General features: G+C 56.9%; 1 protein-coding gene across 5 annotated transcripts in view; it reads left to right on the forward strand.

The window, feature by feature from the left end:
* The window catches only part of LRP1 (LDL receptor related protein 1), a 136,061-nt gene that overhangs the window by 93,997 nt on the left and 15,016 nt on the right, over positions 1 to 27,048 (forward strand). The window contains exons 45-75 of one of the 5 annotated variants that reach the window (XM_077192564.1): positions 379 to 504; positions 592 to 720; positions 2,005 to 2,124; positions 2,842 to 2,955; positions 3,322 to 3,471; positions 3,718 to 3,855; positions 4,332 to 4,448; positions 5,397 to 5,525; positions 5,603 to 5,725; positions 7,003 to 7,143; positions 7,222 to 7,409; positions 8,051 to 8,234; positions 8,810 to 8,895; positions 9,146 to 9,265; positions 10,669 to 10,856; positions 11,758 to 11,963; positions 12,456 to 12,644; positions 12,996 to 13,144; positions 13,839 to 13,932; positions 14,214 to 14,330; positions 14,412 to 14,531; positions 15,100 to 15,222; positions 16,048 to 16,173; positions 17,111 to 17,227; positions 20,289 to 20,395; positions 20,503 to 20,635; positions 21,997 to 22,116; positions 23,187 to 23,309; positions 25,248 to 25,391; positions 25,473 to 25,607; positions 26,632 to 26,751. In XM_077192564.1, coding sequence (XP_077048679.1) covers positions 379 to 504; positions 592 to 720; positions 2,005 to 2,124; positions 2,842 to 2,955; positions 3,322 to 3,471; positions 3,718 to 3,855; positions 4,332 to 4,448; positions 5,397 to 5,525; positions 5,603 to 5,725; positions 7,003 to 7,143; positions 7,222 to 7,409; positions 8,051 to 8,234; positions 8,810 to 8,895; positions 9,146 to 9,265; positions 10,669 to 10,856; positions 11,758 to 11,963; positions 12,456 to 12,644; positions 12,996 to 13,144; positions 13,839 to 13,932; positions 14,214 to 14,330; positions 14,412 to 14,531; positions 15,100 to 15,222; positions 16,048 to 16,173; positions 17,111 to 17,227; positions 20,289 to 20,395; positions 20,503 to 20,635; positions 21,997 to 22,116; positions 23,187 to 23,309; positions 25,248 to 25,391; positions 25,473 to 25,607; positions 26,632 to 26,751 — 4,176 coding nt within the window. The remainder of the gene's footprint in view (positions 1 to 378; positions 505 to 591; positions 721 to 2,004; positions 2,125 to 2,841; positions 2,956 to 3,321; positions 3,472 to 3,717; positions 3,856 to 4,331; positions 4,449 to 5,396; positions 5,526 to 5,602; positions 5,726 to 7,002; positions 7,144 to 7,221; positions 7,410 to 8,050; positions 8,235 to 8,809; positions 8,896 to 9,145; positions 9,266 to 10,668; positions 10,857 to 11,757; positions 11,964 to 12,455; positions 12,645 to 12,995; positions 13,145 to 13,838; positions 13,933 to 14,213; positions 14,331 to 14,411; positions 14,532 to 15,099; positions 15,223 to 16,047; positions 16,174 to 17,110; positions 17,228 to 20,288; positions 20,396 to 20,502; positions 20,636 to 21,996; positions 22,117 to 23,186; positions 23,310 to 25,247; positions 25,392 to 25,472; positions 25,608 to 26,631; positions 26,752 to 27,048) is intronic. The other 4 variants (XM_077192566.1, XM_077192565.1, XM_077192568.1 and 1 more) reach the window with 4 other exon arrangements.

The following is a 27,048-nucleotide window of genomic DNA, read 5'->3' on the forward strand; positions in this document are numbered from 1 at the left end:
GGGAACCCATCCCACTGTCCTTCCTGGTCTTTTGGGAAGCCATCCCACCATCCTTTCACGGCTCTTTAGGAACCATCTCTCTGTCCATTCTGGCCCTTTGGGAATCATCCCACTGTGTCCTTCCCAACTTGTTGTTGTCCCCTCATGACTCTCACACCAGAGCTGTCCATCCTCAAACCCAGTACAGGCTGAAGACAAAGAGGATTTGCCCTGTCCCTGCTCTTCCCTTGTAAAATCTGTGGAGACCAGGTTCCTCCAGCCCCCTACACCCTCCATAGCCCCATGGGAAGACCCTGGGGAGGGATCCCACAGCAGGGAGGAGGAGGAGCAGGGTCTGCTGTGTCCATCCCTGGTGTGACCAGTGTCCCTCTGTCCCAGGTGAGCTGTCCCCATGCCGGGTGAACAACGGTGGCTGCCAGGACCTGTGCCTGCTCACCCCCAAGGGCCACGTCAACTGCTCCTGCCGCGGGGAGCGCGTCCTGCAGGAGGATTTCACCTGCAAAGGTGAAGGGGGCCTGGAAGGGGCTGAGGAAAGGAAGGGGTGAGGCTGATCTCAGCCTGGCAGAGCTGACATTGCCGTGCTCTTTCCAGCTGTGAATTCCACCTGCAACGTGCACGAGGAGTTTGAGTGCGGCAACGGCGAATGCATCGACTTCAGCCGCACCTGCGACGGCGTCGTGAACTGCAAGGACAAGTCGGACGAGAAGCAGTCCTACTGCAGTAAGGTTCCTCCTCTTGCTGCCTTGCTCACCCACACACACACCCCAGCACCCCCAGACGCCCTCCCCGAGCTGCCAGCTCCACTCAGAGAGTCACAGAATGGTTTGGCTTGGAAGGGAACAAAATCAGGGGCTTCACCTTCAAGCAGCCAAACACACGAGGCAGGTGCCTCCACACAGCTTTGCAAGGTCTGCTCCTTGTTAATTAGTCTTGGAACCTCTTCCAATTTGCTATTAAATCTTAAAGAGGATGGAGGAAAAAACTTTAGAGGATGGAAGGCAAAAACTTAAGAGGATGGAAGGCAGGATTCACTGTAGTAAATCAATCCTTTTTCCTATGTTAAAGATCATGGAATCATGGAACAGTTTGGGTTGGGAGGGACCTTAAAGCTCATCCCATTTCACCCCCCTGCTGTGGGTAGGGACACTTTCCACTAGCCCAGCCACATCCAACCTGCTCCAAGCCACATCCAACCTGGCCTTGGACTCAGAGAGTTCAATGGAACAGTTTGGGTTGGAAGGGAACAAAATCAGGGGCTTCGCCTTCAGGGCAACCAAGCACACAAGGGAGGTACCTCCATACAGCTTTGCAAGGTCTGCTCCTTGTTAATTAGTCTTAGAACCTCTTCCAATTTGCCATTAAATCTTAAAAAGGATGGAGGCAAAAACTTTAGAGGATGGAAGGCAAAAACTTAGGAGGATGGAGGGCAGGATTCACAGCACTGCAGTAAATCGATCCTTTTTCCTGTGTTAAAGATCATGGAATCATGGAACAGTTTGGGTTGGGAGGGACCTTAAAGCTCATCTCATTTCACTCAGGGACACCTTCCACTAGCCCAGCCACATCCAACCTGCTCCAAGGCACATCCAGCCTGGCCTTGGACATTGCCAGGGTTGCTCAGCAAAGGGCACCAAGACTCCAGAGTGTCCTTCCACCTCTCAGCTCCCCACAGTCTCTCCTGCCCTTCCAGAACTGCGCCCTTTGAGGTTTCCAGACCTTTCCCAATGTTTTGGGACCTGCTGGAACCCTGGAGCTGAGCCTGTGGGGTCTGCAGCACCCTCAAAACACCAGCCCTCACCCCTCTGCATGAGGGAATAGGTTCCCTAATCCTTCTCCCTCTGCTGGAAGCTCCCCAAGGATCTGAGAGGGAATAGGTTCCCTGATCTTTCTCCGTGGTTTCTTCCTCTGCTGGAAGCTCCCCAAAGATCTGATAACCCTCAGGGGCGCCTGCCCTCCTTCTCCTCACCTTCTCCTCTTCCTCCTCCTCCTCTTCCTCCCCGGCAGGCAGCCGCAAGTGCAAGAAGGGCTTCCTGCACTGCATGAACGGGCGCTGTGTCGCCAGCCGCTACTGGTGCGACGGCGTGGACAACTGCGGGGACAACTCGGACGAGGTGCCCTGCAACAGTGAGTGTCTGCCTGGCCCCCATCCAGCCTCTGGCAGCTGCCTGGGACAGGGGACAGCAGCTTCAGGAAGGAGTTACTGTCAGCTTGACAGCAGCAGAGCAGAGCCAGGGCTTAACGGAGAGTCAAGGTCAAGCTTGTGCTGGTTTGTAAAGCTCACGGTGACAGCTGAGAGGAAAAGCTCCTGGGTATGGGTGTGCAGCACTCAGAGCTTCCCAGAGAGAGTGGTTTGACAGCCAGGGGTGTAATGTCACTGCTCCTCATGGCTCCCAGGCTTTCCCTTGGGGGGCTGCAGGGTGGGTCTGCTCGGTTCCAAAGTGACAGGGGCAGTCAGGAGCTCCTCAGAGTCCTGTCCAGCTCTGCTTGTGCCAGGCAGGGTCTGCTTGGTTCCAAAGTGACAGGGGCACTCAGGAGCTCCTCAGAGTCCTGTCCAGCTCTGTTTGTGCCAGGCAGGGTCTGCTCGGTTCCAAAGTGACAGGGGCAGTCAGGAGCTCCTCAGAGTCCTGTCCAGCTCTGCTTGTGCCAGGCAGGGTCTGCTTGGTTCCAAAGTGACAGGGGCAGTCAGGAGCTCCTCAGAGTCCTGTCCAGCTCTGCTTGTGCCAGGCAGGGTCTGGGAGCACTCTGAGCATCCCAGAGCTGTGTGGGCAGTGGGTGGGGGTGTGGGTGTGCATGTGGGGACCCTCCCTCATGGATTATGGGGGTTTCTCTGCTCCCTGGCAGAAACCAGCTGTGCTGCCACCGAGTTCCGCTGCCGGGACGGGACCTGCATTGGGAATTCCAGCCGCTGCAACCAGTTCATCGACTGCGAGGATGCATCTGATGAAATGAACTGCAGTGAGTGCCCAGCTGCTGCCCCTGGCCCCTCCTCAGCTCTGGGGATGCTCCTGCTCTCGGTGCTGGCAGCAGGGAGCTGGGATTTGGGATTTGGGCTTGGCTGGGGAAGGACGAGGGTCCTGCTCCTGTCCTGGGATGGGGCAGCCCCAGCCCATCCCTTCAGCCCCTCTGTGCCAGGCTCAGCACCCCAAAACCTGTTGGATCCCTGCAGTTCTGGGCATGTGTGGGGCACATCTGGGGGTGTGTGGGGCACATCTGGGGGTGTGTGGTGGGCTCTGGCAGCAGGGCAGGGCTCAGTGCCAGACCAGGGGGCTTCTGCTGCGATTCCTGCTGTGTCACTGGAGCTCCTGCTGTGATTCCTCTCAGCTGCCACCGACTGCAGCAGCTACTTCAAGCTGGGGGTGAAGGGCACCACGTTCCAGAAGTGTGAGCACACGTCCCTGTGCTATGCCCCCAGCTGGGTGTGTGACGGTGCCAACGACTGCGGCGATTTCTCGGACGAGCGCAACTGCCCCGGTGAGAGCAGGAGGGCAGAGGGGGCTCTGGGGGGCAGGGATGCCCCTTTTGGGGTCTGCTTGGGCTGTGGAGGCTTGGTTTGCCCACTGGGACTGTTGTCCTCTGTCCGTGTGGCTCCTGCACGGATGGTGCTGCAGTGATGTGGGAGCTGCAGGGGGATTTTGGGGAGGAATCCCTCAGGTCTGGGCTGGGGGCAAGGCAGGACGTGGCCGTGCTGTCGTCCTCACTGATGTTTCCATCACAAAGTAGGTGGGAGGAAGCCCAAATGTCCATCCAACTACTTTGCCTGCCCGAGTGGGAGGTGCATCCCCATGACCTGGACCTGTGACAAGGAGGATGACTGCGAGAACGGCGAAGATGAGGCCCAGTGCAGTGAGCGGCAGGGTGGGGACACTCAGGATTTGGGCTGGGCTGCAGGGTGGTGCTGGAGGGTGGGCAGGACCCTCTTCTCTCCCTGACATCCAAGGACAGACCCCAGATTCTTCCCCTTCTGTGGTTTTACTCCACACTTCTGGGCTTTTAGCTGTGATCAGTGTAAATGTCCTTGTGTGCTGGTTTGCTCAGCACATGCACAAATAATGTCTGTGGCCCTTTTGAATGGGATCAGTTATGGCTCCCTTCAGCTGCATTTTTAGTTCTAACCTCCTGAAACAAGCCCCAAACAGAGCTCAGGAGCTGGGGATCTTCCTCAGGTCCACACCAGCGAGTCCCACTCCATCCCTGTGTGACCACAAGCAGTACCCCCAGCACTCCCCATGGCTCCTGGAGCCTGGCTGGCCCAGCCTGGCCATGCTCTGCTGGTTTCTCCTCCCCTTATCACCTCTCTCTGACCCCCATCTCCTGCTCTTCTCCTCCCCCAGACAAGTTCTGCTACCCTGTGCAGTTTGAGTGCAACAACCACCGCTGCATCTCCAAGCTCTGGGTGTGTGATGGGGCTGATGACTGTGGGGATGGCTCTGACGAGGACAGTCGCTGCCGTGAGTCTGCTCCAGCCTTTCTTCCCCATCTCTGTCCCTTCCTGCTCCAGCACCACCTTCCTGCATCGGTGTTCCTGCCTCTGCCCATCCCTTCTCCCACCTGTGGGCTCAGTGTATCTGTACCTGCTGGGGCTCCAGCAGTGGGGTGATTCCATCCTTATTGGAATTAATCCCAATATAGCTGGATGGGACGTGCCTGGGCTTGCCCAGCCCTTGCTGCTTGACCAGAGGCAGCAGCTGTGGTGGTTTCACCTCAGAGACACCTTTGGCTGGCTGGATATTGCAGCAAAAGTGAGGGTGCCACCTCAGGGGTCTCTTCCCTGACTGATCCATCCCCAGGATGGAGCTGCCTCACGTTGGGTGCCAATATATTGGAATTAAATACCAATATTGCCAAATGGGACGTGCCTGGGTTTGTCCAGCCCTTGCTGCTTGACCAGAGGCAGCAGCTGTGGTGGTTTCACCTCAGAGACACTTTTGGCTGGCTGGATATTGCAGCTGGGTGCTTGGGACAAGTCCAGGCTTGCAGGAGCTCAGGTTTACCTCTGGCAGAGGGGCTTTAAGCGAAGTGAAGGAAAAGGAGTCAGATCTGCTGCAGGTTTTGGATCCAGAGCTTTATTCTGGCCTCTGAATCCAGCACCAGCTCCAACAGAACTCCCTGAGCCCGTGGTTGCTGCTCCTTTTAACCCTGGGGAGAGGGGCAGGGAAAGGGTAGGGAGCCACCAACCAGGTAAGGGGGGGAAGTCTCAGGGGACAAAGGACACCTGGATGGCCCAATGTCCCCCCAGGGCTGAGAGGCATCTTCTGAACTTCACCAATCACACGAGGCCCTTTCTGGAATGCCAAGACTGACGGACAGCACCCAGCAGGGGCAAGGGAAGGGGAAGGGAGAGGTTAAAACAGAATATTACATTGCACCACAACACATCCTGCTCTTTCCTTCCCTAGGGCTCACCACCTGCAGCTCAGGATCCTTCCAGTGCCCTGGCACCTACGTGTGCGTGCCGGAGCGCTGGCTGTGCGACGGGGACAAGGACTGTGCTGATGGGGCTGATGAGACCCTCGCTGCTGGCTGCTGTGAGTGCCTGGGGCTGGGGGAGGCTTGGGGAGGCTTGGGGAGGCTGGGGGCTGGTGGTGACTGTGCCCCTTTGCAGTGTACAACAACACCTGTGACGAGAGGGAGTTCATGTGTGGGAACCGGCAGTGCATCCCCAAGCACTTCGTCTGTGACCACGATGACGACTGCGGTGATGGCTCCGATGAGTCCCCGGAATGTGGTGGGTGTTTGTGGGACCCTGCGTGGGCACTGACCCTGCTGGGTCCTCATGGGCTTTGGGACTGTGCCCTGGGAGGGGCTTCATCACCCTGGAGGGGTTTGGTGAGAGGGAACCCAGAGAGGGAATGCAGAGAGATCCAAACCTACTGAGAGATCCAGAGCCACAGAGGGATCCAAACCCACACAGAGAGATTCAAACCCACACAGAGGGATCCAAACCCACTGAGAGATCCAGACCCACAGAGGGATCCAAACCCACCAAGAGATCCAAACCCACAGGGATATCCAGACCCACCCAGAGAGATCCAGACCCACCCTGAGAGATCCAAACCCACCCTGAGAGATCCAAACCCACCCTGAGAGATCCAAACCCATACTGAGAGATCCAAACCCACAGAGAGATCCAGACCCACCCAGAGATCCAAACTCCACTGAGATCCAGACCCACAGAGAGATTCAAACCCACAGAAACATCCAGACCCACACAGAAACATCCAGACCCACACAGAGAGATTCAAACCCACACAGAGAGATCCAGACCCACACAGAAGGATCCAAACCCACAGAGATTCAAACCCCAGAGAGATCCAAACCCACCCTGAGAGATCCAGACCCACCCAGAGATCCAAACTCCACCGAGATCCAGACCCACAGAGAGATTCAAACCCAGAGAGATCCAAACCCACACAGAGAGATTCAAATCCACCGAGAGATCCAGACTCACAGAGATCCAAACCTAGTGAGAGAGATTCAAATCCCAGAGGGATTCAAACCCCAGAGAGGTTCAGACCCACAGAGAGATCCAGACCCACAGAGATCCAAACCTAGTGAGAGAGATTCAAACCCCAGAGAGATCCAGACCCACAGAGAGATTCAGACCCACAGAGAGATCCAAACCAACAGATTCAAACCCACACAGAGGGATCCAAACCCACACAGAGATCCAAACCAACAGATTCAAACCCACAGAGAGATCCAAACCCACACAAAGATTCAAACCCCAGAGAGATCCAGACCCATAGAGAGATTCAAACCCACAGGGAGACTTAAACCCACTGAAAGATCCAAACCCACTCAAAGATCCAAACCCACAGGGAGTTCCATATGTGTGCAGGGCAGCCCTGTCCCAGGCCAGCTGCTCTGTGTTGTCCCCATCACTGCCAGCAGCTCAGGAAGCTTTGCCTCCACGCTGCCTCCCCCTCTCTCTGAGTGTCCCCACGGTGCCTCTGGGAGGCTGAGGAGGGTGGGCTGCTGGCTGAGCCCCTCACCCTCCCCCAGAATATCCCACCTGTGGCCCCCACGAGTTCCGCTGCCAGAACGGCCGCTGCCTCAGCAACCGGCAGTGGGAATGCGACGGCGAGTTCGACTGCCACGACCACTCGGATGAGGCACCCAAAAACCCACGCTGCAGCAGCCCAGGTACCTCTGGGCTCCTGGGGGGGGATAGTGGAATCCCAGCCAGCCACCCCACTGATCACTGCCACCTCCTCTCTGCAGAACACAAGTGCAACGACTCCTTCTTCCTCTGCAAGAACGGGAATTGCATCTCGGAGGCGCTGCTCTGCGACAACAACAACGACTGCGCCGACGGCTCTGACGAGCTCAACTGCTTCATCAACGAGTGCCTCAACAAGAAGCTGAGTGGCTGCTCCCAGGAGTGTGAGGACCTCAAGATTGGGTACAAGGTAGGGGGACACGGGTTGGGGGCGCTGGCTGCAGAGATTGTGGAATTACAGAATGCCCTGAGTTGGAAGGGACCCACAAAGTCCAACTCCTGCTCCTGCACAGGAGATCTCAGCAATCTCACTCTGTGCCTGAGAGTTGTCCAAATTCTCCTGGGGCTGTGCCAGCCAGCAGTGTCTGATCACCCTCTGGGGGAAGAACCTTTTCCTGATATCCAGCCTAAACCTCCCCTGGCACAGCTGCTGCTGCTCCCTCTCCCTCTCCTCCTCCTCCTCCGCAGGTTGTGTCTGTCCTGTGCCAGGAGATTTCAGCAATCTCACTCTGTGCCTGAGAGTTGTCCAAATTCTCCTAGGGCTGTGCCAGCCAGCAGTGTCTGACCACCTTCTGGGGGAAGAACCTTTTCCTGATATCCAACCTAAACCTCCCCTAGCACAGCTCCTGCTGTTCCCTCTCCTCCTCCTCCACGGGTTGTGTCTGTCCTGTGCCAGCTGGGCCAGGGACGTGACACTGGCTCTTCAAGCACTGTTTGTGCATCTCAGCTGTCCTTGCTGACTCTGCATGTCCCATGGTGACACTTGTCACCTCCCAGCACCTGCCACCTCCTGCCTTGGAGGTGTCTGACAGCTCTGGGTTGCTCCTGCAGTGCAGATGCCGTCCTGGCTTCCGGCTGAAGGACGATGGGAAGACGTGCATCGACATCGACGAGTGCTCCACCACCTACCCCTGCAGCCAGAAATGCATCAACACCCTGGGCAGCTACAAGTGCCTCTGCACTGAGGGCTACAAGCTCAGACCTGACGACCCCACCAGCTGCAAGGCTGTCACAGGTGAGAGCCAGGTGTGGGCGCAGAGCTCAGGAGGTTCCTGGTGACCGTGGGATGCTCCTGGCGCTGGAGATGGAGGGTGAGGTGGCTGCCCCCAGCTCATGAGGGAGGGGTGGCAGGTCTGCAGGGTTCTGCTCACATCCCAGCAGTGCTCCCCTGCCACTTTTCTGTGACCGTGGTCACAAGGGTTTTCAGGATGAAGAAGAGACGAGAATGTTGACTCCATGATCAGAAGGCTTGATTTATTATTTTATGATATATGTTACATTAAGACTATACTAAAAAGCAATAGAAAGGAAAAGGTTTCTTCAGAAGGTAGCTAAGCTAAGAATAGAAAAGAATGAATAACAAAGATCTGTGTCTCAGACAGAGAGCAAGAGCCAGCTCTGCCATGAGTGGTCAGGAAATCCAAACATCCACAGGAGACCAATCATGGCTCTACCTGTTGCATTCCACAGCAGCAGATAACCATTGTTCACTTTTGGTTGCTGAAACTGCAGCTTCTCACAAGGAAAAACCCTAAGAAAGGATTTTTCATGAAAGATGTCTGCGACACTGTTCCCTCTTTCCCTGTGCAGATGAAGAGCCTTTCCTCATCTTCGCCAACCGCTACTATCTGAGGAAGCTCAACCTGGACGGCTCCAACTACACTCTGCTCAAGCAGGTGAGGGGTGAGTGGGAGCAGGAGGCACAGCAGCCCCATGTGGAGGGCATCTGGGGATGGAGCAAGCCCTGAAGGACACAGGAGCTGCCAGCTGAGGAGTTTGGGCTCCTGGCTTCTCAGGGGAATGGCAGATCCATCTAAATGTCAGGAGGTCACTGCAAGGCAGGGAGGCTGTGGGCTCTATAAACCCCTCTAGAGCCCATGGCAGCCACTGAGGCTGCTGCAACCTTTCTCCCTCCCTGCTCTCCAGGGGCTGAACAACGCTGTGGCTCTGGATTTCGACTACAGGGAGCAGATGATCTACTGGACAGATGTGACCACGCAGGGCAGCATGATCCGCCGCATGCACATCAACGGCAGCAACGTCCAGGTGGGGACTGTGGGCATCCACGGAATTAGAGGGAATTCACCCATGAGAGCATCCCCATGTCCCTGTGGTTGCAGCCCTGTCCCCCTTGTGCTCCCTGTCCCCTCTGTGTCCGTGTCCCCCACTGTGAAAATCTACAAAATCAGAGGGTTTGGGGAAAGCTGCAAAAGGCAGGGCTCAGATGCAGCAGAACTGTGAGCAGAGCTAAAGCAGCAGCCATGAGATAGGTCAGCAGAAAAATTATTTAAACTGTAGGAAAAGCAAAGGCAAATAGAACAATGGCCTGTGTATTAACGCTTGTCTGAATAGCTCTCTGAGCTGCAGAAAAGTTTATCTAGCAAGATATTAGGAAAATTAAAGCTTAATAATGGAGCTCTGTGCGTTGTGTTTTAGGGCTTACAAGCAGGTATTGTATTCAAAATAAGCAAGCATTGTTTAACCAAAGGTACCTGTGCTTATGGTGGTTGGATAGAACTACTGTCAATGTGCTTTTGCTTTGTGGGATTGGTCAAGAAGCTTATAAAGTGAGTTATAACATTGAGTTTTCTAGCCTGCTGCCTGGATTGTGAGCTGCTGGCATCTTCCCTTTGTGGTAATCATGTAATGAGACTGATGCTGGAAAGGCTCATTCTGCAGCAGCCCCGTCTCGTGTGTGTCTGTAAATAAACCCCCCTGCCAGCTTCAGGGACATGGGGCACCCCCTGGGGCATCCCTGGGCCTCACCCACCTCCTGCCCCACTCTGGGGTCATCACTGGCCTTTGGGAGCCAGCCCCAGTTGCTGGGGGGTGTTTTGTAGCTCCACACCAAGCAGGGGTGGGCTCCACGCTGCCCTGAAATGTGGGGTAAGGAAGGTTGGGGGAAGAGTCATGGAGTTGTCAAAGAAGGGGGGATTTATTGATACAAATGACAGAAGTTTGGGTTGGATAATTAAACAGAAAGTGAATCATGAAGTGAGCTTGATAAAAAATCAGGGGCTGGGGTTTAGTTGAGGCATACCATTAAGGAGGGGGGGAAACCCTCTTTCTTTAGCTTAAAAGGCAAATGCTGGTTCATAGCTTCTTAATGATTAGGATGATATTAGAGAGGATCAGCTTTTGAATGGAATGATTTGGGGCAGAAGGGATCTTAAAGTTTCTCCAGTTTCACTCCCCTGACGTGGGCAGGGACACCTTCCACTATCCCAGGCTGCTCCAAGCCCCATCCAACCTGGCCTTGGACACTTCCAGGGATCTGGGGCAGCCACAGCTTCTCTGGACAACCTCTGCCAGGGCCTCCCCACCCTCACAGGGAGGAATTTCTTCCTAATATCCCATCGAAACCTGAGAAGGGAGTGATGTCTCATCTCTGAGACATCAAGGTTTGGTTCTCTCTGCTCATCCCCATCGCCTCTGGCTCCTCCTGGCAGGTCCTTCACCGCACTGGGCTCAGCAATCCTGATGGGCTGGCCGTGGACTGGGTGGGAGGAAACCTCTACTGGTGTGACAAGGGCCGTGACACCATCGAGGTGTCCAAGCTCAACGGGGCCTACCGCACCGTGCTGGTCAACTCGGGGCTGCGCGAGCCCCGCGCGCTCGTGGTGGACGTGCAGAACGGGTGAGAGCCTGGGCCACGTGGGGCTGCTGCTCTGCTCTGAGCTGGGAAGGGGGCTGTGCTCATCTTGCTGCTGTCCCAGAGGTTGGGAGATGGGATCAAGCCTTCCCTCTTGGCCACTGGGGTGCTTTTCCCGACCCTGTGCCTGTGCGCCTCTGTTTAGCACAGAGTCATGGATGGAATGGGCCTTAAAGACCATCCTGTTCCACCCCACTTCCACTATCCCGGGCTGCTCCATGCCCCATCCAACCTTGGACACTTCCAGGGATGGAGCAGCAACAACTCTGGGCATCCTGTGCCAGGGATTCTCACAGGGAGAAATTTCTGTGGTTTCCAACTCAGCATCTCTTGTGTTTCTCCCCCAGCTACCTCTACTGGACACAGACTGGGGTGACCACTCCCTGTGTACCCTGTGCCTGTGTACTGCCATTTATCACAGAGTCATGGGGTGGTTTGGGACAGAAGGAACCCATCCCAAACCATCTTGTTCCACCCCATTGCTGTGGGCAGTCACCTCCCATTGTCCCAGGTTGCTCCATGCCCTGAGGTTTGGGGAAAGGGGCTGTGGTCATCTTGCTGTAGTCCCAGAGCTTGGGAGATGGGATCAAGCCTTTCCTCTTGGCCTCTGGGGCACCTGGTTGGTTTTCCCTACCCTGTGCCTGTGCACCTCCATTTATCACAGAGTCATGGGGTGGTTTGGGATGGAAGGGGCCCTAAAGACCATCTTGTTCCACCCCATTGCTGTGGGCAGTCACCTTCCACTACCCCAGGTTGCTCCATGCCCCATCCAACCTTGGACACTTCCAGGGATGGGGCAGCAACAACTCTGTGCCAGAACCTCACAGCCCTCAAGGGAGAAATTTCTGTGGTTTCCAACTCAGCATCTCTTGTGCTTCACCCCCAGCTACCTCTACTGGACAGACTGGGGTGACCACTCTCTGATCGGGAAGATCGGCATGGACGGCACCAACCGCAGCGTCATCGTGGACACCAAGATCACCTGGCCCAACGGGCTCACCCTCGACTACATCAACAGCAGGATCTACTGGGCTGATGCCCGGGAGGACTACATCGAGTTTGCCAGCCTGGATGGCTCCAACAGGCACACGGGTGAGAGCTCCATGCGTGCCAGCACACCCAGGCTCTGGGTCAGGTGTTAGAGTGAGAGCCAGCATTGTTGGGGACAGTCCCCAGCTCTGGCCACTCCTCTGTGTCCATGGTGCTTCCTTGTGGGAGGGGAAGGTGGCTCAGCCCCTCTCTGAGTGCCTGCTCCTGAGCTCCATGGGTGCCAGCACACCCAGGCTCTGGGTCAGGTGTTAGAGTGAGAGCCAGCACTGTTGGGGACAGTCCCCAGCTCTGGCCACTCCTCTGTGTCCTTGTGTGTGGGAGGGGAACATGGCACTCACTGAGCACCCACTCCTCTCTCAGTGCTGAGCTCCATGGGTGCCAGCACACCCAGGCTCTGGGTCAGGTGTTAGAGTGAGAGCCAGCAATGTTGGGGACAGTCCCCAGCTCTGGCCACTCCTCTGTGTCCTCTTTGCTGCTTCCTTGTGGGAGGGGAGCGTGGCTCAGCCCCTCTCTGAGTGCCTGCTCCCCTCACAGTGCTGAGCCAGGACATCCCTCACATCTTTGCGCTCACCCTCTTCGAGGATTTCATCTACTGGACCGACTGGGAGACCAAATCCATCAACAGAGCCCACAAGACAACAGGAGCCAACAAGACCCTGCTGATCAGCACCTTGCACAGGCCCATGGACATCCACATCTACCACCCCTACCGCCAGCCTGACGGTGAGCAACGTGGGAAATGGATTTGTAGACAATTCTCAAGGCCTGACAAAAGGCTCACACTGTATGCAAACCTTGAGATAAGAAATGCTGACTTGGAAATGCCATGGAATAGGACAGAGAGAGAGAAATGGAACTAGAAACAAGTTGCAAAGGGTGGCCTTGCAAATAAGACTGGATACTTTAGAGAAATAGAAGTGCAAATTCTCATTTTCATTTCTCACGGACCACAGCTTGGGGGTGCTGGGGAACCACCTCAGGAAAGGGATGTGGGGGGATGCCAGGGAGCAGATGACAAGGGTCAGAGTGTCCCCAGCTTGGTCTGACTTGCTGCTGTCACCCTGCTCTCCCCAGTTCCCAACCACCCCTGCAAGACCAACAACGGCGGCTGCAGCAACCTCTGCCTGCTGTCCCCAGGTGGGGGGCACAAATGTGCCTGTCCCACCAACTTCTACCTGGGCAGTGATGGCAAAACCTGTGTGTCCAACTGCACTGCCAGCCAGGTAAGCTCCTGCCTGCCTGTCCCTGCCTGTCCCTGCCTGTCCCTGCCTGTCCCTGTGTGTCCTTTCCTGTCCCTGCCTGTCCCTGCCTGTCCTTTTGTGTCCCTGCCTGTCCTTTCCTATCACTGCCTGTCCCTGCCTGTCCCTGCCTGTCCCTGTCTGTCCTTTCCTGTCCTTCCTGTCCCTGCCTGTCCCTGCTTGTCCCTGCCTGTCCTTTCCTGTCCTTTCCTGTCCCTTCCTGTCCCTGCCTGTCCCTGCCTGTCCCTGCCTGTCCTTTCCTGTCCCTTTCTGTCCCTGCCTGTTCCTCCCTGTCCCTGCCTGTCCTTTCCTGTCCCTTTCTGTCCCTGCCTGTCCCTGCCTGCCTGGATATTCCCCATGCCCGTGTCCCTCCTGCCATGATCTCCCTAGTGATAATGAGGTGTTGTTTGGGTGCAGGCAGCACCTCCCTCCTGTGGCACCTCATGTTTGAAGTGGAGCCAGAGAACCTCCAGCTCTGGAATGTTCTTTTACCCCTCTCCTCAAATCCCAAGGGCCTGGGTGGGGTTAAGGCTTTGCTCTGGGTCAGGATTTGGGAATACCTGGAGGGGACAACACAGGATCAGTGCCCTTGGCTGGGCTCACAGGGGATGAAATTTGGGGTAAATTTGGGGTCCCCCTCCCCATCCTGAACCACCCCACGAGCTGTTCTCTCCTTCAGTTTGTCTGCAAGAATGACAAGTGCATCCCTTTCTGGTGGAAATGCGACACCGAGGACGACTGCGGGGACCGATCGGACGAGCCGGAGGATTGCCGTGAGTGCCAGGGGGTGACACAGCCCCAGCGTGTCCCAGCGTCCCCCAGGGTGTGCAGGGTGGCTGTTGGGACAGCCCCAGGGAGGGCAGGGTCAATCAGAACAGGCTTCAGGGAGCAGTGGCACACATCTGTGCCATGGAGCAGGGCCCGAGCCCAGAATTGGATGCTGAGTCTGGAGGGTGTCCAGATGACACCAGAGGGGTGGAGCGAGGGTTTGAGGTTGAGATGTGCCCTGAGAATGTTCCTCAGAGCAAACCTGTGGCCCTGTGTTACCCCACAGCTGAGTTCAAGTGCAGGCCAGGGCAGTTCCAGTGCTCCACAGGGATCTGCACCAACCCCGCCTTCATCTGCGACGGCGACAACGACTGCCAGGACAACTCCGATGAGGCCAACTGTGGTAGGTTCCCTGTGTCCCCCTGTGACCCTCCACAGCGTGGAGATGCTGCCTGTCACCCCCTGACTGTCACCTCTTCCCCAGACATCCACGTCTGCCTGCCCAGCCAGTTCAAGTGCACCAACACCAACCGCTGCATCCCCGGCATCTTCCGCTGCAACGGGCAGGACAACTGTGGGGATGGAGAGGATGAGAAGGACTGTCGTGAGTGGGGGGCTCTGGGGCTCAGCTGGGAGCTGCTGTGGGTCAGATTGAGGGGCTCTTGGGGTGTTTGGCTCCCTGGGTTGTGCCAGGGCTTTCTCCATACCCCTGGTCTCTGCAGACCCTTTGTTCCCGCTGCTGTTTCCCAGTGGGAATGAAATCCTTAAGTCCCTTGAGCCTGTTGTCCAGCTGAGGGATCTGCCCTGTTTCCTAGTGGGAATGAAATCCTTAAGTCCCTTGATGTGGAATTTGAGCTGAGCCTGTTGCCCAGCTGAGGGATCTGGTGGCCTCTGCCCTCTTTCCGAGTGGGAATGAAATCTTTAATTCCCTCAAAGTGGATTTGGGCTGAGCCTGTAGCCCAGCTGAGGGATCTGGTGGCCTCTGCCCTGTCCCCCCATAGCTTGGAGTCTTCTGGGGCCATTTTATGGCTCTGCTCCATCTCCATGAGCACCCCTTGTGATCCCTGGAGCACCCACACACCTCTCGACCCCAGGGCTGATTTTTGGGGAAGGGAATGGCTGTCCCTGCCTGCCCTGCTGCCTTTCCTGACCCCCCCTTCTCCCTGCTGCAGCTGAGGTGACCTGTGCCCCCAACCAGTTCCAGTGTGCCATCACCAAGCGCTGCATCCCCCGGGTCTGGGTCTGTGACCGTGACAACGACTGCGTGGACGGCTCTGATGAACCTGCTAACTGCAGTAAGGCACCTGTGTGGGGAGGGGGCTCTGCCCACTGTAAAATGCCCACACCGGGCACCTCTGCGTGCTGGAGGGGTGGCAGGTCCCTGCTCTGTCCCTTCTTGGTCCCTGCTCTGTTTCTGCTCAGTTCCTGCCCAGTTCGACCTCGGTCCCTCCTCAGTCGCTGCTCAGTCCCTCCTTGGTTCCTCCTTGGTCTTTGCTCAGTTCTTGCTCAGTTCCTGCTCAATTCCTGCTCAGTTCTACCCCAGTCCCTGCTCAGTCCCTGCTCAGTTCTACCTTGATCCCTGCTCAGTTCTAACTCAGTTCATGCTCAGTTCCACCCCAGTCCCTGCTCAGTCCCTGCTCAGTTCTACCTTGATCCCTGCTCAGTTCCTACTCAGTTCCTGCTCAGTTCTACCCCAGTCCCTGCTCATTCCCTGCTCAGTCCCTGCTCAGTTCTACCCCAGTCCTTCCTCAGTTCTACCTCAATCCCTGCTCAGTTCCTGCTCAGTTCCACCCCAGTCCCTGCTCATTCCCTGCTCAGTCCCTGCTCAGTACTATCCCAGTCCCTGCTCAATTCTTACTCAGTCCCTGCTCAGTTCCTGCTCAGTTCTAACTCAATCCCTGCTCATTCCCTGCTCAGTCCCTCTCTCAGTCCCTGTGGGCAGTGGCTGATGCTGTTGCTGGCTCTGTCCTGCTGGGATCCTCCTCCCCTGACTTCTCCCTGGAGAACTGCATGAAAGGGAGGAGTACCCCAGGCTCCCACCCATCTCCAGGCTGTCCATCAGCCCTGCAGAGAGCAGCACAGGCCTGAGCAGTGTCCTGTGTCCCTTTTGTCCCCTGCAGCCCAGATGACCTGTGGTGTGGACGAGTTCCGCTGCAAGGACTCGGGCAGGTGCATCCCAGCACGCTGGAAATGTGACGGGGAGGACGACTGTGGGGATGGATCTGATGAGCCCAAGGAGGAATGCGGTGAGCAGGGGCCCTGGGGACAAGCCAGTGGCATTTGTGTCCCTGTTCTCTGAGGGACAGGCTGGCCTGGAGCTGGCTGGCTCCTCTGGGGTGTCCCAGGAGCTCCAGCTGCTCCTCTCTGGGTGGCGTGGGCAGGGCTGGGTGAGAGGGAGGTACAAGGGCAGTGCTGACCCCTGTCCTGGTCCCTGTCCCATCCATCCCCTCCTTTGGGGCAGTGCTGACCCTGTCCCTGTCCCTGTCCCATCCATGCCCTCCTTCAGGGCAGTGCTGACACCTGTCCCTGTCCCATCCTCCTGTCATACAAGGCAGTGCTGACCCCTGTCCCTGTCCCATCCCTTCCATCGTGTGGAGCAGTGCTGACCCCTGGCCTGTCCCAGCCCTGTTCCTGTCCCCATTGTCCACCCAGATGAGTGCACGTGTGAGCCATACCAGTTCCCTGTCCTGTCCCTGTCCCTGCTGTCCCTGTCCCTGAGCTGTCCCTGTCCCTGTCTGTGCCCTGTCCCTGTCCCCATTGTCCCCCCAGACGAGCGCATGTGTGAGCTGTACCAGTTCTCTGCTCTGTCCCTGTCCTGTCCCTGACCTGTCCCTGACCTGTCCCTGACCTGTCCCTGTCCTGTCCCTGTCACTGTCCCCCCAGACGAGTGCATGTGTGAGCTGTACCAGTTCTCTGTTCTGTCCCTGTCCCTTTCCCTGACCTGTCCCTGACCTGTCCCTGACCTGTCCCTGTCACTGTCCCCCCAGACGAGCGCATGTGTGAGCCGTACCAGTTCCCTGCCCTGTCCCTGCCCTGTCCCTGTCCCTGACCTGTCCCCATTGTCCCCCCAGACGAGCGCACGTGCGAGCCGTACCAGTTCCCTGCCCTGTCCTGTCCCTGTCCCTGACTTGTCCCTGTCCCTGAGCTGTCCCTGTCCCTGACCTGTCCCCATTGTCCCCCCAGACGAGCGCACGTGCGAGCCGTACCAGTTCCGCTGCAAGAACAACCGCTGCGTGCCGGGCCGCTGGCAGTGCGACTACGACAACGACTGCGGGGACAACTCTGACGAGGAGAGCTGCAGTACGTGCCACCCCCAGCCCCTGCTGTCCCCAGCACTGCACAGGGGACAGCTTTGGGGCCCCCAGCCCCTCCTGTGCTGTTAGGTTGGTGGTTGGGAGAGACAAGGACAGCCAGGACACAGCTGTCCCTGTGCCATCCATAGGGGCAGCACTGTCCCTGTCCCTGTGCCCTCCTTTGGGGCAGCACTGTCCCTGTCCCTGTGCCATCCATGCCCAACTTTGGGGCAGTGGTGACCCTGACCCTGTGCCATCCATGCCCTCCTTTGGGGCAGCACTGTCCCTGTCCCTGTGCCATCCATGCCCTCCTTTGGGGCAGTGGTGACCCTGTCCCTGTGCCATCCATGCCCTCCTTTGGGGCAGTGGTGACCCCTGTCCATGCCCTCCTTTGGGGACAGTGGTGACCCTGTCCCTGTGCCATCCATGCCCTCTTTTGGGGCAGCACTGACCCCTGTCCATGCCCTCCTTTGGGGACAGTGGTGACCCTGTCCCTGTGCCATCCATGCCCTCCTTTGGGGCAGTGCTGTCCCTGTCCCTCTCCCTGTCCCTGTCCCTGTGCCATCCATGCCCTCCTTTGGGGCAGTGGTGACCAAGACCCTGACCCTGTGCCATCCATGCCCTCCTTGGGGGCAGTGGTGACCCTGTCCCTGTCCCTGTGCCATCCATGCCCTCCTTTGGGGCAGTGCTGACCCTGTCCCTGTGCCAAGGGGACACCCCAAAGGTGACAAGTGGCACTGAAGGGGTGACCCCAACACACTCCCTGCAGGAGCATGGGGGGCCCAGCAGAGTCACCTGAGGGCACCTTGTCCTGCTTTGCCACCAAGCATCGCCCCCTGTGTCACCCCCTGCCTGGCAGTGCCACCTGGGATGGCGGTGGGGACAACACAGAGGGTTCCAAGCTGCCCATGGGATGGCACCAGGGTCTGCTGCTTGATCCTCTCCCACCCCACAGCACCCAGAGGGGTTCAGGGTACCCATGGGGTGGCACCAGGGTCTGCTGCCAGATCCTGTCCCACCCCACAGCACCCAAAGGGGTCCAGGCTGTCCATGGGATGGCACCAGGGTCTGCTGCCCGTCCCTCTCCCACCCCACAGCACACAGAGGGTTCCAGGCTGCCCATGGGGTGGCACCAGGGTCTGCTTCTTGATCCTGTCCCACCCCACAGCACCCAGAGAAGTTCAGGGTACCCATGGGGTGGCACCAAGGTCTGCTGCTTGATCCTCTCCCACCCCACAGCACCCAGAGGGTTCAAAGCTGCCCATGGGGTGGCACCAGGGTCTGCTGCCTGTCCCTCTCCCACCCCACAGCACCCAGAGGGTCCCAGACTCCCTGTGAGATGGCACCAGGGTCTGCTGCCAGACCCTCTCCCACCCCTCAGTGCCCACTGGGTCCCTCTGTCATCTTGCAGCTCTTCAGGGTGCAGCTTTTGGTTTTCTTTTTTGTTGACTTCCCGTCGTGTTTTTGAGTTTGTGCCATTTCACTTCATCTTATGTTTTTCTCCATTTTCACACTGTCGGTATGGGGCGCTCAGAGGTAGGTTCCTGCCAAAATCTTTTAATTCCATGTTACAGTCTCTCTAAACCCAATGAAGACAATACTTTCTAGGTGAGGGCAGAGGGGCTGGGACTGGACAATCCAGGTGGATTTTCTGAGCATCAGCACCAGCATCTCCCTCCGTGGAAGCACAGCTGGGGAGGGTCTGACCCTGCTGCTCTGCAGGGCTCTGCATGGCTTGGATTTGGCTCCAAAACCCATCCCCACCTGCCTCTCCCTGTTCCCCTCTTCCCCACAGTCCTGTGCCATGAATGGGGGGGTCCCTGTGCCCCAATACCCCTCTGGGGGCTATAGGGAGGGGAAGGCTCCCAAAAGCCATCCCAGGTGGGCAGCTGTGCCAGGTGCCATCCTCCTGGATGTGGCACTGGCTGTGCCAGTGAGCTGTGAGCTGTCCCCATGCCCTGTGAGGGGGCACAGGGGTGGGCACTGCTGCACTTCCTCCTGCCTGGGGGGCAGCTGGGGTGGGCAGCAGTGGGGCTGGTGCTGCCCTGTGGAGAGTGAGTGACCTCAGTGGCCACAGTGTCCCCCAAAACCCCCACAGGGAGTGGGCTGGGAAGGGGCTGGGAGTTGGTACCAGCTGTGCCCCTCTGCCAGCTCCCACTGTACCCCCTGTCCCCAGTGCCACCAGCCGTGTGTCCCTGTCACCCTGTGCCCCCCCCAGCTGCTGGCCAGGGACACCCCCTGTCCCCAGTGCCACCAGCCGTGTGTCCCTGTCACCCTGTGCCCCCCCAGCTGCTGGCCAGGGACACCCCCTGTCCCCAGTGCCACCAGCCATGTGTCCCTGTCGCCCTGTGCCCCCCCAGCTGCTGGCCAGGGAGGGAAGAGGGAGGAGACGAGGATCTGACTCTATGTTTCAGAAGGCTGGATTTATTATTTTTAATATTATTATTAATAATAATTTTAATAATATTATCATTATTTATATTATTATATATCAAATATAATATATTCATAATTCACACCCCGTGCCTTCAGGCTGTCCCCACACTCAGGGCACTCTCTGTGCTCTGTCCCCAGCATCCAGGCCCTGACAGCCAGGCTGTGTGGCCACAGTGTCCCCCAAAACCCTCACAGGGAGTGGTGTGGGAGTTGGTACCAGCTGTGTCCCTCTGCCAGCTCCCACTGTACCCCCTGTCCCCAGTGCCACCAGCCGTGTGTCCCTGTCACCCTGTGCCCCCCAGCTGCTGGCCAGGGACACCCCCTGCCCTCAGGCTGTCCCCAAGCTCAGGGCACTCTCTGTGCTCTGTCCCCAGCACCCAGGCCCTGACAACCAGGCTGTGTGGCCACAGTGTCCCCCAAAACCCCCACAGGGAGTGGTGTGGGAAGGGGCTGGGAGTTGGTACCAGCTGTGCCCCTCTGCCAGCTCCCACAGCTCTGCCCGTACCCCCTGTCCCCAGTGCCACCAGCCGTGTGTCCCTGTCACCCTGTGCCCCCCAGGTGCTGGCCAGGGACACCACCTGCCCTCACAGGCTGTCCCCACACTCAGGGCACTCTCTGTGCTCTGTCCCTAGCACCCAGGCCCTGCTCTGAGAGCGAGTTCTCCTGCGCCAACGGCCGCTGCATCGCGGGCAGGTGGAAATGCGACGGCGACCACGACTGCGCCGACGGCTCCGACGAGGTACGAGCAGGACGGGGACACTTCCCCCCCCGTGCCCCTGCCCTGGGGCTGTGGCAGCAGGACAGGGGCCTGCCATGGCCACCGTGTCCCTTGCTTGTCCCCTGCAGAAAGACTGCACCCCTCGCTGCGAGATTGACCAGTTCAAGTGCAAGAACGGGCACTGCATCCCCATGCGCTGGCGCTGCGACGCCGACGCCGACTGCATGGATGGCAGCGACGAGGAGAACTGTGGCACAGGGGGTAATGGCACTGCTGGATGTCCCCTGGGGCTGCTGGTGTCCCCCACTCCCTGTCCTGGTGTCGTCGTGTCCCTGCTGTGGGTGGGAGCGCTCCCCTCTGTGTGTGTGTGTGTCCCACTCTGAGCACGCACGGACATGGAAACCCCCCAGGCCTGGAGACCCCCTGTGCATGCTGGAAATTGGAATTGCAGCCCCAGGGTGGGGTTTTGGCAGGAGGGCAGCACGAGCTGGCATGTCCCTTCTTGCAGTGACACGTCCCATCTTACACTGACACATCCCCTCTTGCACTGACACATCCCCTCTTGCACTGATGTGTCCCCTACTGCACTGAAATGTCCCCCCTTACACTGATGTGTCCCCCCGTGCACTGACACATCCCTTCTTGCACTGCCATGTCCCCCACTGCACTGACATGTCCCCTGTTCCACTGCCATGTCCCTCCTTACACTGACATGTCCCCTGTTGCTCTTCCATGTCCCCCCTTGCACTGACATGTCCCCCTTGCACTGACACCTCCCCTCTTGCACTGCCATGTCCCCCACTGCACTGACATGTCCCCTGTTCCACTGCCATGTCCCTCCTTACACTGACATGTCCCCCCTTGCTCTTCCATGTCCCCCCTTGCACTGCCATGTCCCCCATTGCACTATGTCCCCCATTACACTGACACATCCCTTCTTGCACTGCCATGTCCCCCACTGCACTGACATGTCCCCTGTTCCACTGCCATGTCCCCCCTTGCACTGCCATGTCCCCCATTGCACTGCCATGTCCCCCTTGCACTGACATGTCCCCTCTTGCACTGCCATGTCCCCATTACACTGACATGTCCCCTCTTGCACTGACATGTCCCCCATTACACTGACATGTCCCCTGTTGCTCTGCCATCTCCCCCCTTGCACTGACATATGCCCCCTTACACTGCCATGTCCCCTCTTCCTCTGCCATGTCCCCCATTGCTCTGCCATGTCCCCCCTTGCACTGACATGTCTGCTCTTGCTCTGCCATGTCCCCCTTGCACTGCCATGTCCCTCCTTTCACTGCCATGTCCCCCATTGCTCTGCCATGTCCCCCCTTGCACTGACATGTCCCCCCTTGCTCTGCCATGTCCCCCTTGCTCTGCCATGTCCCCCTTGCTCTGCCATGTCCCCCCTTGCACTGCCATCTCCCCCGTTGCTCTGCCATGTCCCCCTTGCTCTGCCATGTCTCCCCTTGCTCTGCCATGTCCCCCCTTGCACTGACATGTCCCCCTTGCTCTGCCATGCCCTCCTTGCACTGCCATGCCCCCCGTTGCTCTGCCATGTCCCCCCTTGCTCTGCCATGTCCCCCTTGCACTGACATGTCCCCCTTGCACTGTCACAGTCCGCACGTGTCCCCTGGACGAGTTCCAGTGCAACAACACCCTGTGCAAGCCCCTGGCCTGGAAATGTGACGGGGAGGACGATTGTGGGGACAACTCGGACGAGAATCCCGAGGAGTGCTGTGAGTGACACTGCCCCCAAGCCCTCACACAGCCCAGGATGGGGGGACACTCCTGGAGCCTGAGCACCAGAGGGGGACCAGAGAGTCTGGGGGGGACCTCTGGGGGGTGAGGGGTTGGAGGTTGTGACAGTGTTCACAGGGGCCCGAGGATGAGGGAAGAGATGAGGATCTGACTCTGTGTTTCAGAAGGCTTGATTAATTATTTTTAATATTATTATTAATAACTTTAATAATATTATTATTTATAATATTATCTAGAACCTATATAATATAATATAATGTACAATATACTTATAATATATTTTAAATATTATTTTAATTTTATAATTATAATTAATATGTTTATAATTTAATTTAGAAATAATTTAATTTTAATTTAATTTTAATTTAATTTATCATTAATTTTAATAATATATTTAATAATTTTAATATTATTATATTATATTATATTATATTATATACTCTATATAAAACTTTATATTAAAACTATACTAGAAGAATAGAAGAAAGGATTTCATCAGAAGGCTTGAAGGAATAGAATAGGAATGGAATGATAAATAAAATCTTGTGACTGACCAGAGAGTCCGAGACAGCTGGGCTGTGATTGGCCATTAATTAGAAACATCCACATGAGACCAATCACAGATGCACCTGTTGCATTCCACAGCAGCAGATAACCATTGTTTACATTTTTTTCCTGAGGCCTCTCAGCTTCTCAGGAGAAAAAATCCTAAGGAAAGGATTTTTCATAAAAGATGTCTGTGACAGGAGGTGACTCTGATTGAGGGGCTGCTGGTGGGGAGGGGGCTGAGGATTTTTCATAAACCGTGTCTGTGACAGGAGGTGACTCTGATTGAGGGGCTGGGTGAGGAGAGGGCTCCCAGCAGCCAGATTGTCTTTGCTTCAGTCTCTTTGCTTCAGCCTCCGGAGCCCGCTCGGCCGCGTGGGACAGCCCTGAGCGGAGAGCTGAGAGGGGGCAGAGGCCGAGCAGCAGCTCGTGTGACATGTGTGACAGCCTGGCTCCGGCGTCTCCTTTCACCGTCACCGTTTGTTTCTGTTTGCTGGTGCAGTGAAATTCCAGTGTCCCCCCAACAGACCGTTCCGCTGCAAGAACGACCGGGTGTGTCTGTGGATCGGTCGGCAGTGCGACGGGATCGACAACTGTGGCGACAACACCGATGAGAAGGACTGCGGTGAGTGGGGCTGATTCTTCTCCCTCAGCTCTGCCATTGCAGCTCTGAAATGCTGCTCAGTGTCCAAAGGGTGCAGTGGGGGCAGGACACCAGTGACATCTGCTGCTGTTTGTGCTGCCCGACTCCTTGGTGTGCTCTTGTTCTGATCCGTCCTTACGAACGGGGTTTGTGGATTTGATCTCAGGGTGTAAAAAGAACCCACACGGCACAGGGGGTTTGCAGTGATAATCAAAACAAATGCACCTTTATTGAATGATCACAGCAAAATGTGATAGAGGGATTAAGGGAGAGAAAAAAAAAAGAGAAAGAGAGAAAAAGGGGGTATAGATATAGCTACCAAACGTAGAGACGAAGTCTTTTGGTCCAGTCCAGCTGAGGATCCCCTGTTACATTGGGGAGATCTCAAAATCTCTTGCTAACTCAGAGCTTTTTATTATTATAATTCTATTGAAAATTGTGAGTTGAGGGGAAACAGATACAATAAGGAATAGATGTAACAGGTAGTCCATGCTCTCAGCAGTAAACGAGAGCCATTGTCTTCTTGGTCCAGTGGTCACAACCTGCAGGCAAACATCTCGCTTTGGTCAGCTTTGGTCCCCCACACACCTGCCCCAGGCTGGGGGTTTCAGTGCCAGTCCTTGGAAGGAGCAGAGGGGCCTTTTCACATGGGGGTTCCATGTCTCAGTCCTTGGAAGGAGCAGAGGGGCCTTTTCACATGGGGGTTTCATGTCTCAGTCCTTGGGAGGAGCAGAGGGGCCTTTTCACATGGGGGTTCCATGTCTCAGTCCTTGGGAGGAGCAGAGGGGCCTTTTCACATGGGGGTTCCATGTCTCAGTCCTTGGGAGGAGCAGAGGGGCCTTTTCACATGGGGGTTTCATGTCTCAGTCCTTGGAAGGAGCAGAGGGGCCTTTTCACATGGGGGTTTCATGTCTCAGTCCTTGATGGAGAGGCTCCTCACATCTCAGTCTGTCTGTCACGGTGGTTGTAAAACAGGTGAGGGTCTTCTGTGGGAGACCACCCGAAACTCAAGAGAAGTCCAGCCAAGCTGAGAGGTGGGACAGCTTCCAAGGCTGTTGTTGCAAACAGGGCACGGTGCCCCCTTCTTCTTCTCATTGGGCTCAGTGTAGCATACAGCAAACAACACCTGTGAAAACAAGAACTCAGCACTGTGCTCTCAGGTCTCGGGGCCTTTGGCGTGTGTAACTTTCTCCTACAGGGCTAGACAGGGAGGGTCTTCTCTTCAGTGGTCCCCAAATGACGATCGTGAGGCAGATGAGGGAAAATTCGGACAGATTCTCACAGCTCTCCTGGCCACAGGAGGTGTCATGGCTTTCACAGCACATCAGGACATGGAAACTGTGATGCATATTCAGAGAGAAGGCATGGAACTGGCAGCCTGGGAGAGAAGCAGGAGTATGGCAGGCATTGTGGTTTTCTGAGCCTCACAGCCCTGAGCCTGCCTGGCCAAGGTGCCTGGAGGTCACTGTGGCCCTTGGGATGGTCCTCCCAGAGCCCAAAGTTCAGCCCAGGTGTTGGGGTTGGCTTTGCCCAGTCTTTCCTCCCAAAATCAGGTGTTGGGGTTGGCTTTTCCCAGTCATTCCTCCCAAAATCAGGTGTTGGGGTTGGCTTTTGGTCTTTCCTCCCAAAATCAGGTGTTGGGGTTGGCTTTGCCCAGTCGTTCCTCCCAAAATCAGGTGTTGGAGTTGGCTTTTGGTGTTGGGGTTGGCTTTTGGTCTTTCCTCCCAAAATCAGGTGTTGGGGTTGGCTTTGCCCAGTCTTTCCTCCCAAAATCAGGTGTTGGGGTTGGCTTTTGGTGTTGGGGTTGGCTTTTGGTCTTTCCTCCCAAAATCAGGGTGTGGATGCAGGGTCCCAAGTCCCTGCCTGCTCCCAGAGGGTCCCATGGGGATGGGGGTCACAGCTGCTGTCCCTCACCCTCAGAGTCACCCACGGCCAAGCCCAAGAGCTGCAGCCGGGACAAGAATGAGTTCCTGTGTGCGAACAAGAAGTGCATCAGTGCCAACCTCAGCTGCAACTTCTTCGATGACTGTGGAGATGGTTCTGATGAGGAATCCTGCTCCCAAGGTGGGTGGGGGAGCTGGGGGCCTGGTGGGGACTGGGGGGAACTCGCTGTGACACGCGTGTGACACACGTGTCCCACCACAGAGCACAAGTCATACGACTGCAAGACCAACACCACCATGTGTGGGGATGAGGCCCGCTGCGTCCAGTCCCGGTCTACCTCCTACTGCACCTGCCGTGGAGGATTCCAGAAGGTTCCAGACAAGAATTTTTGCCAAGGTACGCTGCTGGAGAGGCCTCAGGATTGGGCTGTGAGATGTGATTTCACAGCTGGGATGGGGCTGGGGTGGCCAACACCGCCATGTTGGGGATGAGGCCCACTGTATCCAACACCACCATGTGTGGGGACAAGGCCCACTGTGTCCAACACCACCATGTGTGGGGACAAGGCCCACTGTGTCCAACACCACCATGTGTGGGGACAAGGCCCACTGTGTCCAACACCACCATGTGTGGGGACAAGGCCCACTGTGTCCAACACCGCCATGTTGGGGATGAGGCCCACTGTGTCCAGCACCACCATGTGTGGGGATGAGGCCCACTGTGTCCAGCACCACCATGTGTGGGGATGAGGCCCACTGTGTCCCAACACCGCCATGTGTGGGGACAAGGCCCACTGTGTCCAACACTGCCATGTTGGGGATGAGGCCCACTGTGTCCAGCACCACCATGCTGGGGATGAGGCCCACTGTGTCCAACACCGCCATGTTGGGGATGAGGCCCACTGTGTCCAACACTGCCATGTTAGGGATGAGGCCCACTGTGTCCAACACCACCATGTTGGGGATGAGGCCCAGTGTGTCCAACACCACCATGTGTGGGGATGAGGCCCACTGTGTCCAACACCACCATGTGTGGGGACGAGGCCCACTGTGTCCAACACCACCATGTGTGGGGACAAGGCCCACTGTGTCCAACACCACCATGTGTGGGGATGAGGCCCACTGTGTCCAACACCGCCATGTGTGGGGATGAGGCCCACTGTGTCCAGTCCCAGTCCACCTCCCACTGCACCTGCCGTAGAGGATTCCAGAAGGTTCCAGACAAGAATTTTTGCCAAGGTGCTTCCTGCTGCTGCTGGAGAGGCCTCAGGATTGGGCTGTGAGGTCTGATTTTCACCAGTGAGATGTGATTTCACAACTGGGATGGGGCTGGGGTGGCAGGGATGGTGTCCTTGGGGCAGAGTTGGGGTCTGTGGGGGCAGCCTTTGGTTCTCCCTCTGATCCCACCTCCCCCTGCCCAGACATCAACGAGTGCCTGCGCTTTGGGACCTGCTCCCAGCTCTGCAACAACACCAAGGGCTCCCACGTCTGCAGCTGCGCCAAGAACTTCATGAAGACGGACAACATGTGCAAGGCAGAAGGTCAGGAGGGAACAGGGACCCACGTGGGTTCTGTGTGTGCCCAGGGCCCCCCCAGAGCTCCTGTGGGAATCCTTTGCTCTCCCCTCACACCCATTGAGTTCCACAGATCCCAGAGAGACCCCACAGATCCCATTGAGTCCCAAAGACCCCACAGAGACCCCACAGATCCCATTGAGTCCCACAGACTCCACAGAGACCGCACAGATCCCAATGAGTCGCAAAGACGCCACAGAGACCACAGAGACCCCACAGACCCAAATGGAATGCAGCTCTGCCCATCCTCGTCCTCCTCGTCCA

The sequence above is a fragment of the Agelaius phoeniceus genome, chromosome 35 (assembly GCF_051311805.1).
Source record: "Agelaius phoeniceus isolate bAgePho1 chromosome 35, bAgePho1.hap1, whole genome shotgun sequence".
In the NCBI taxonomy this organism is placed as follows: Eukaryota; Metazoa; Chordata; class Aves; order Passeriformes; family Icteridae; genus Agelaius; species Agelaius phoeniceus.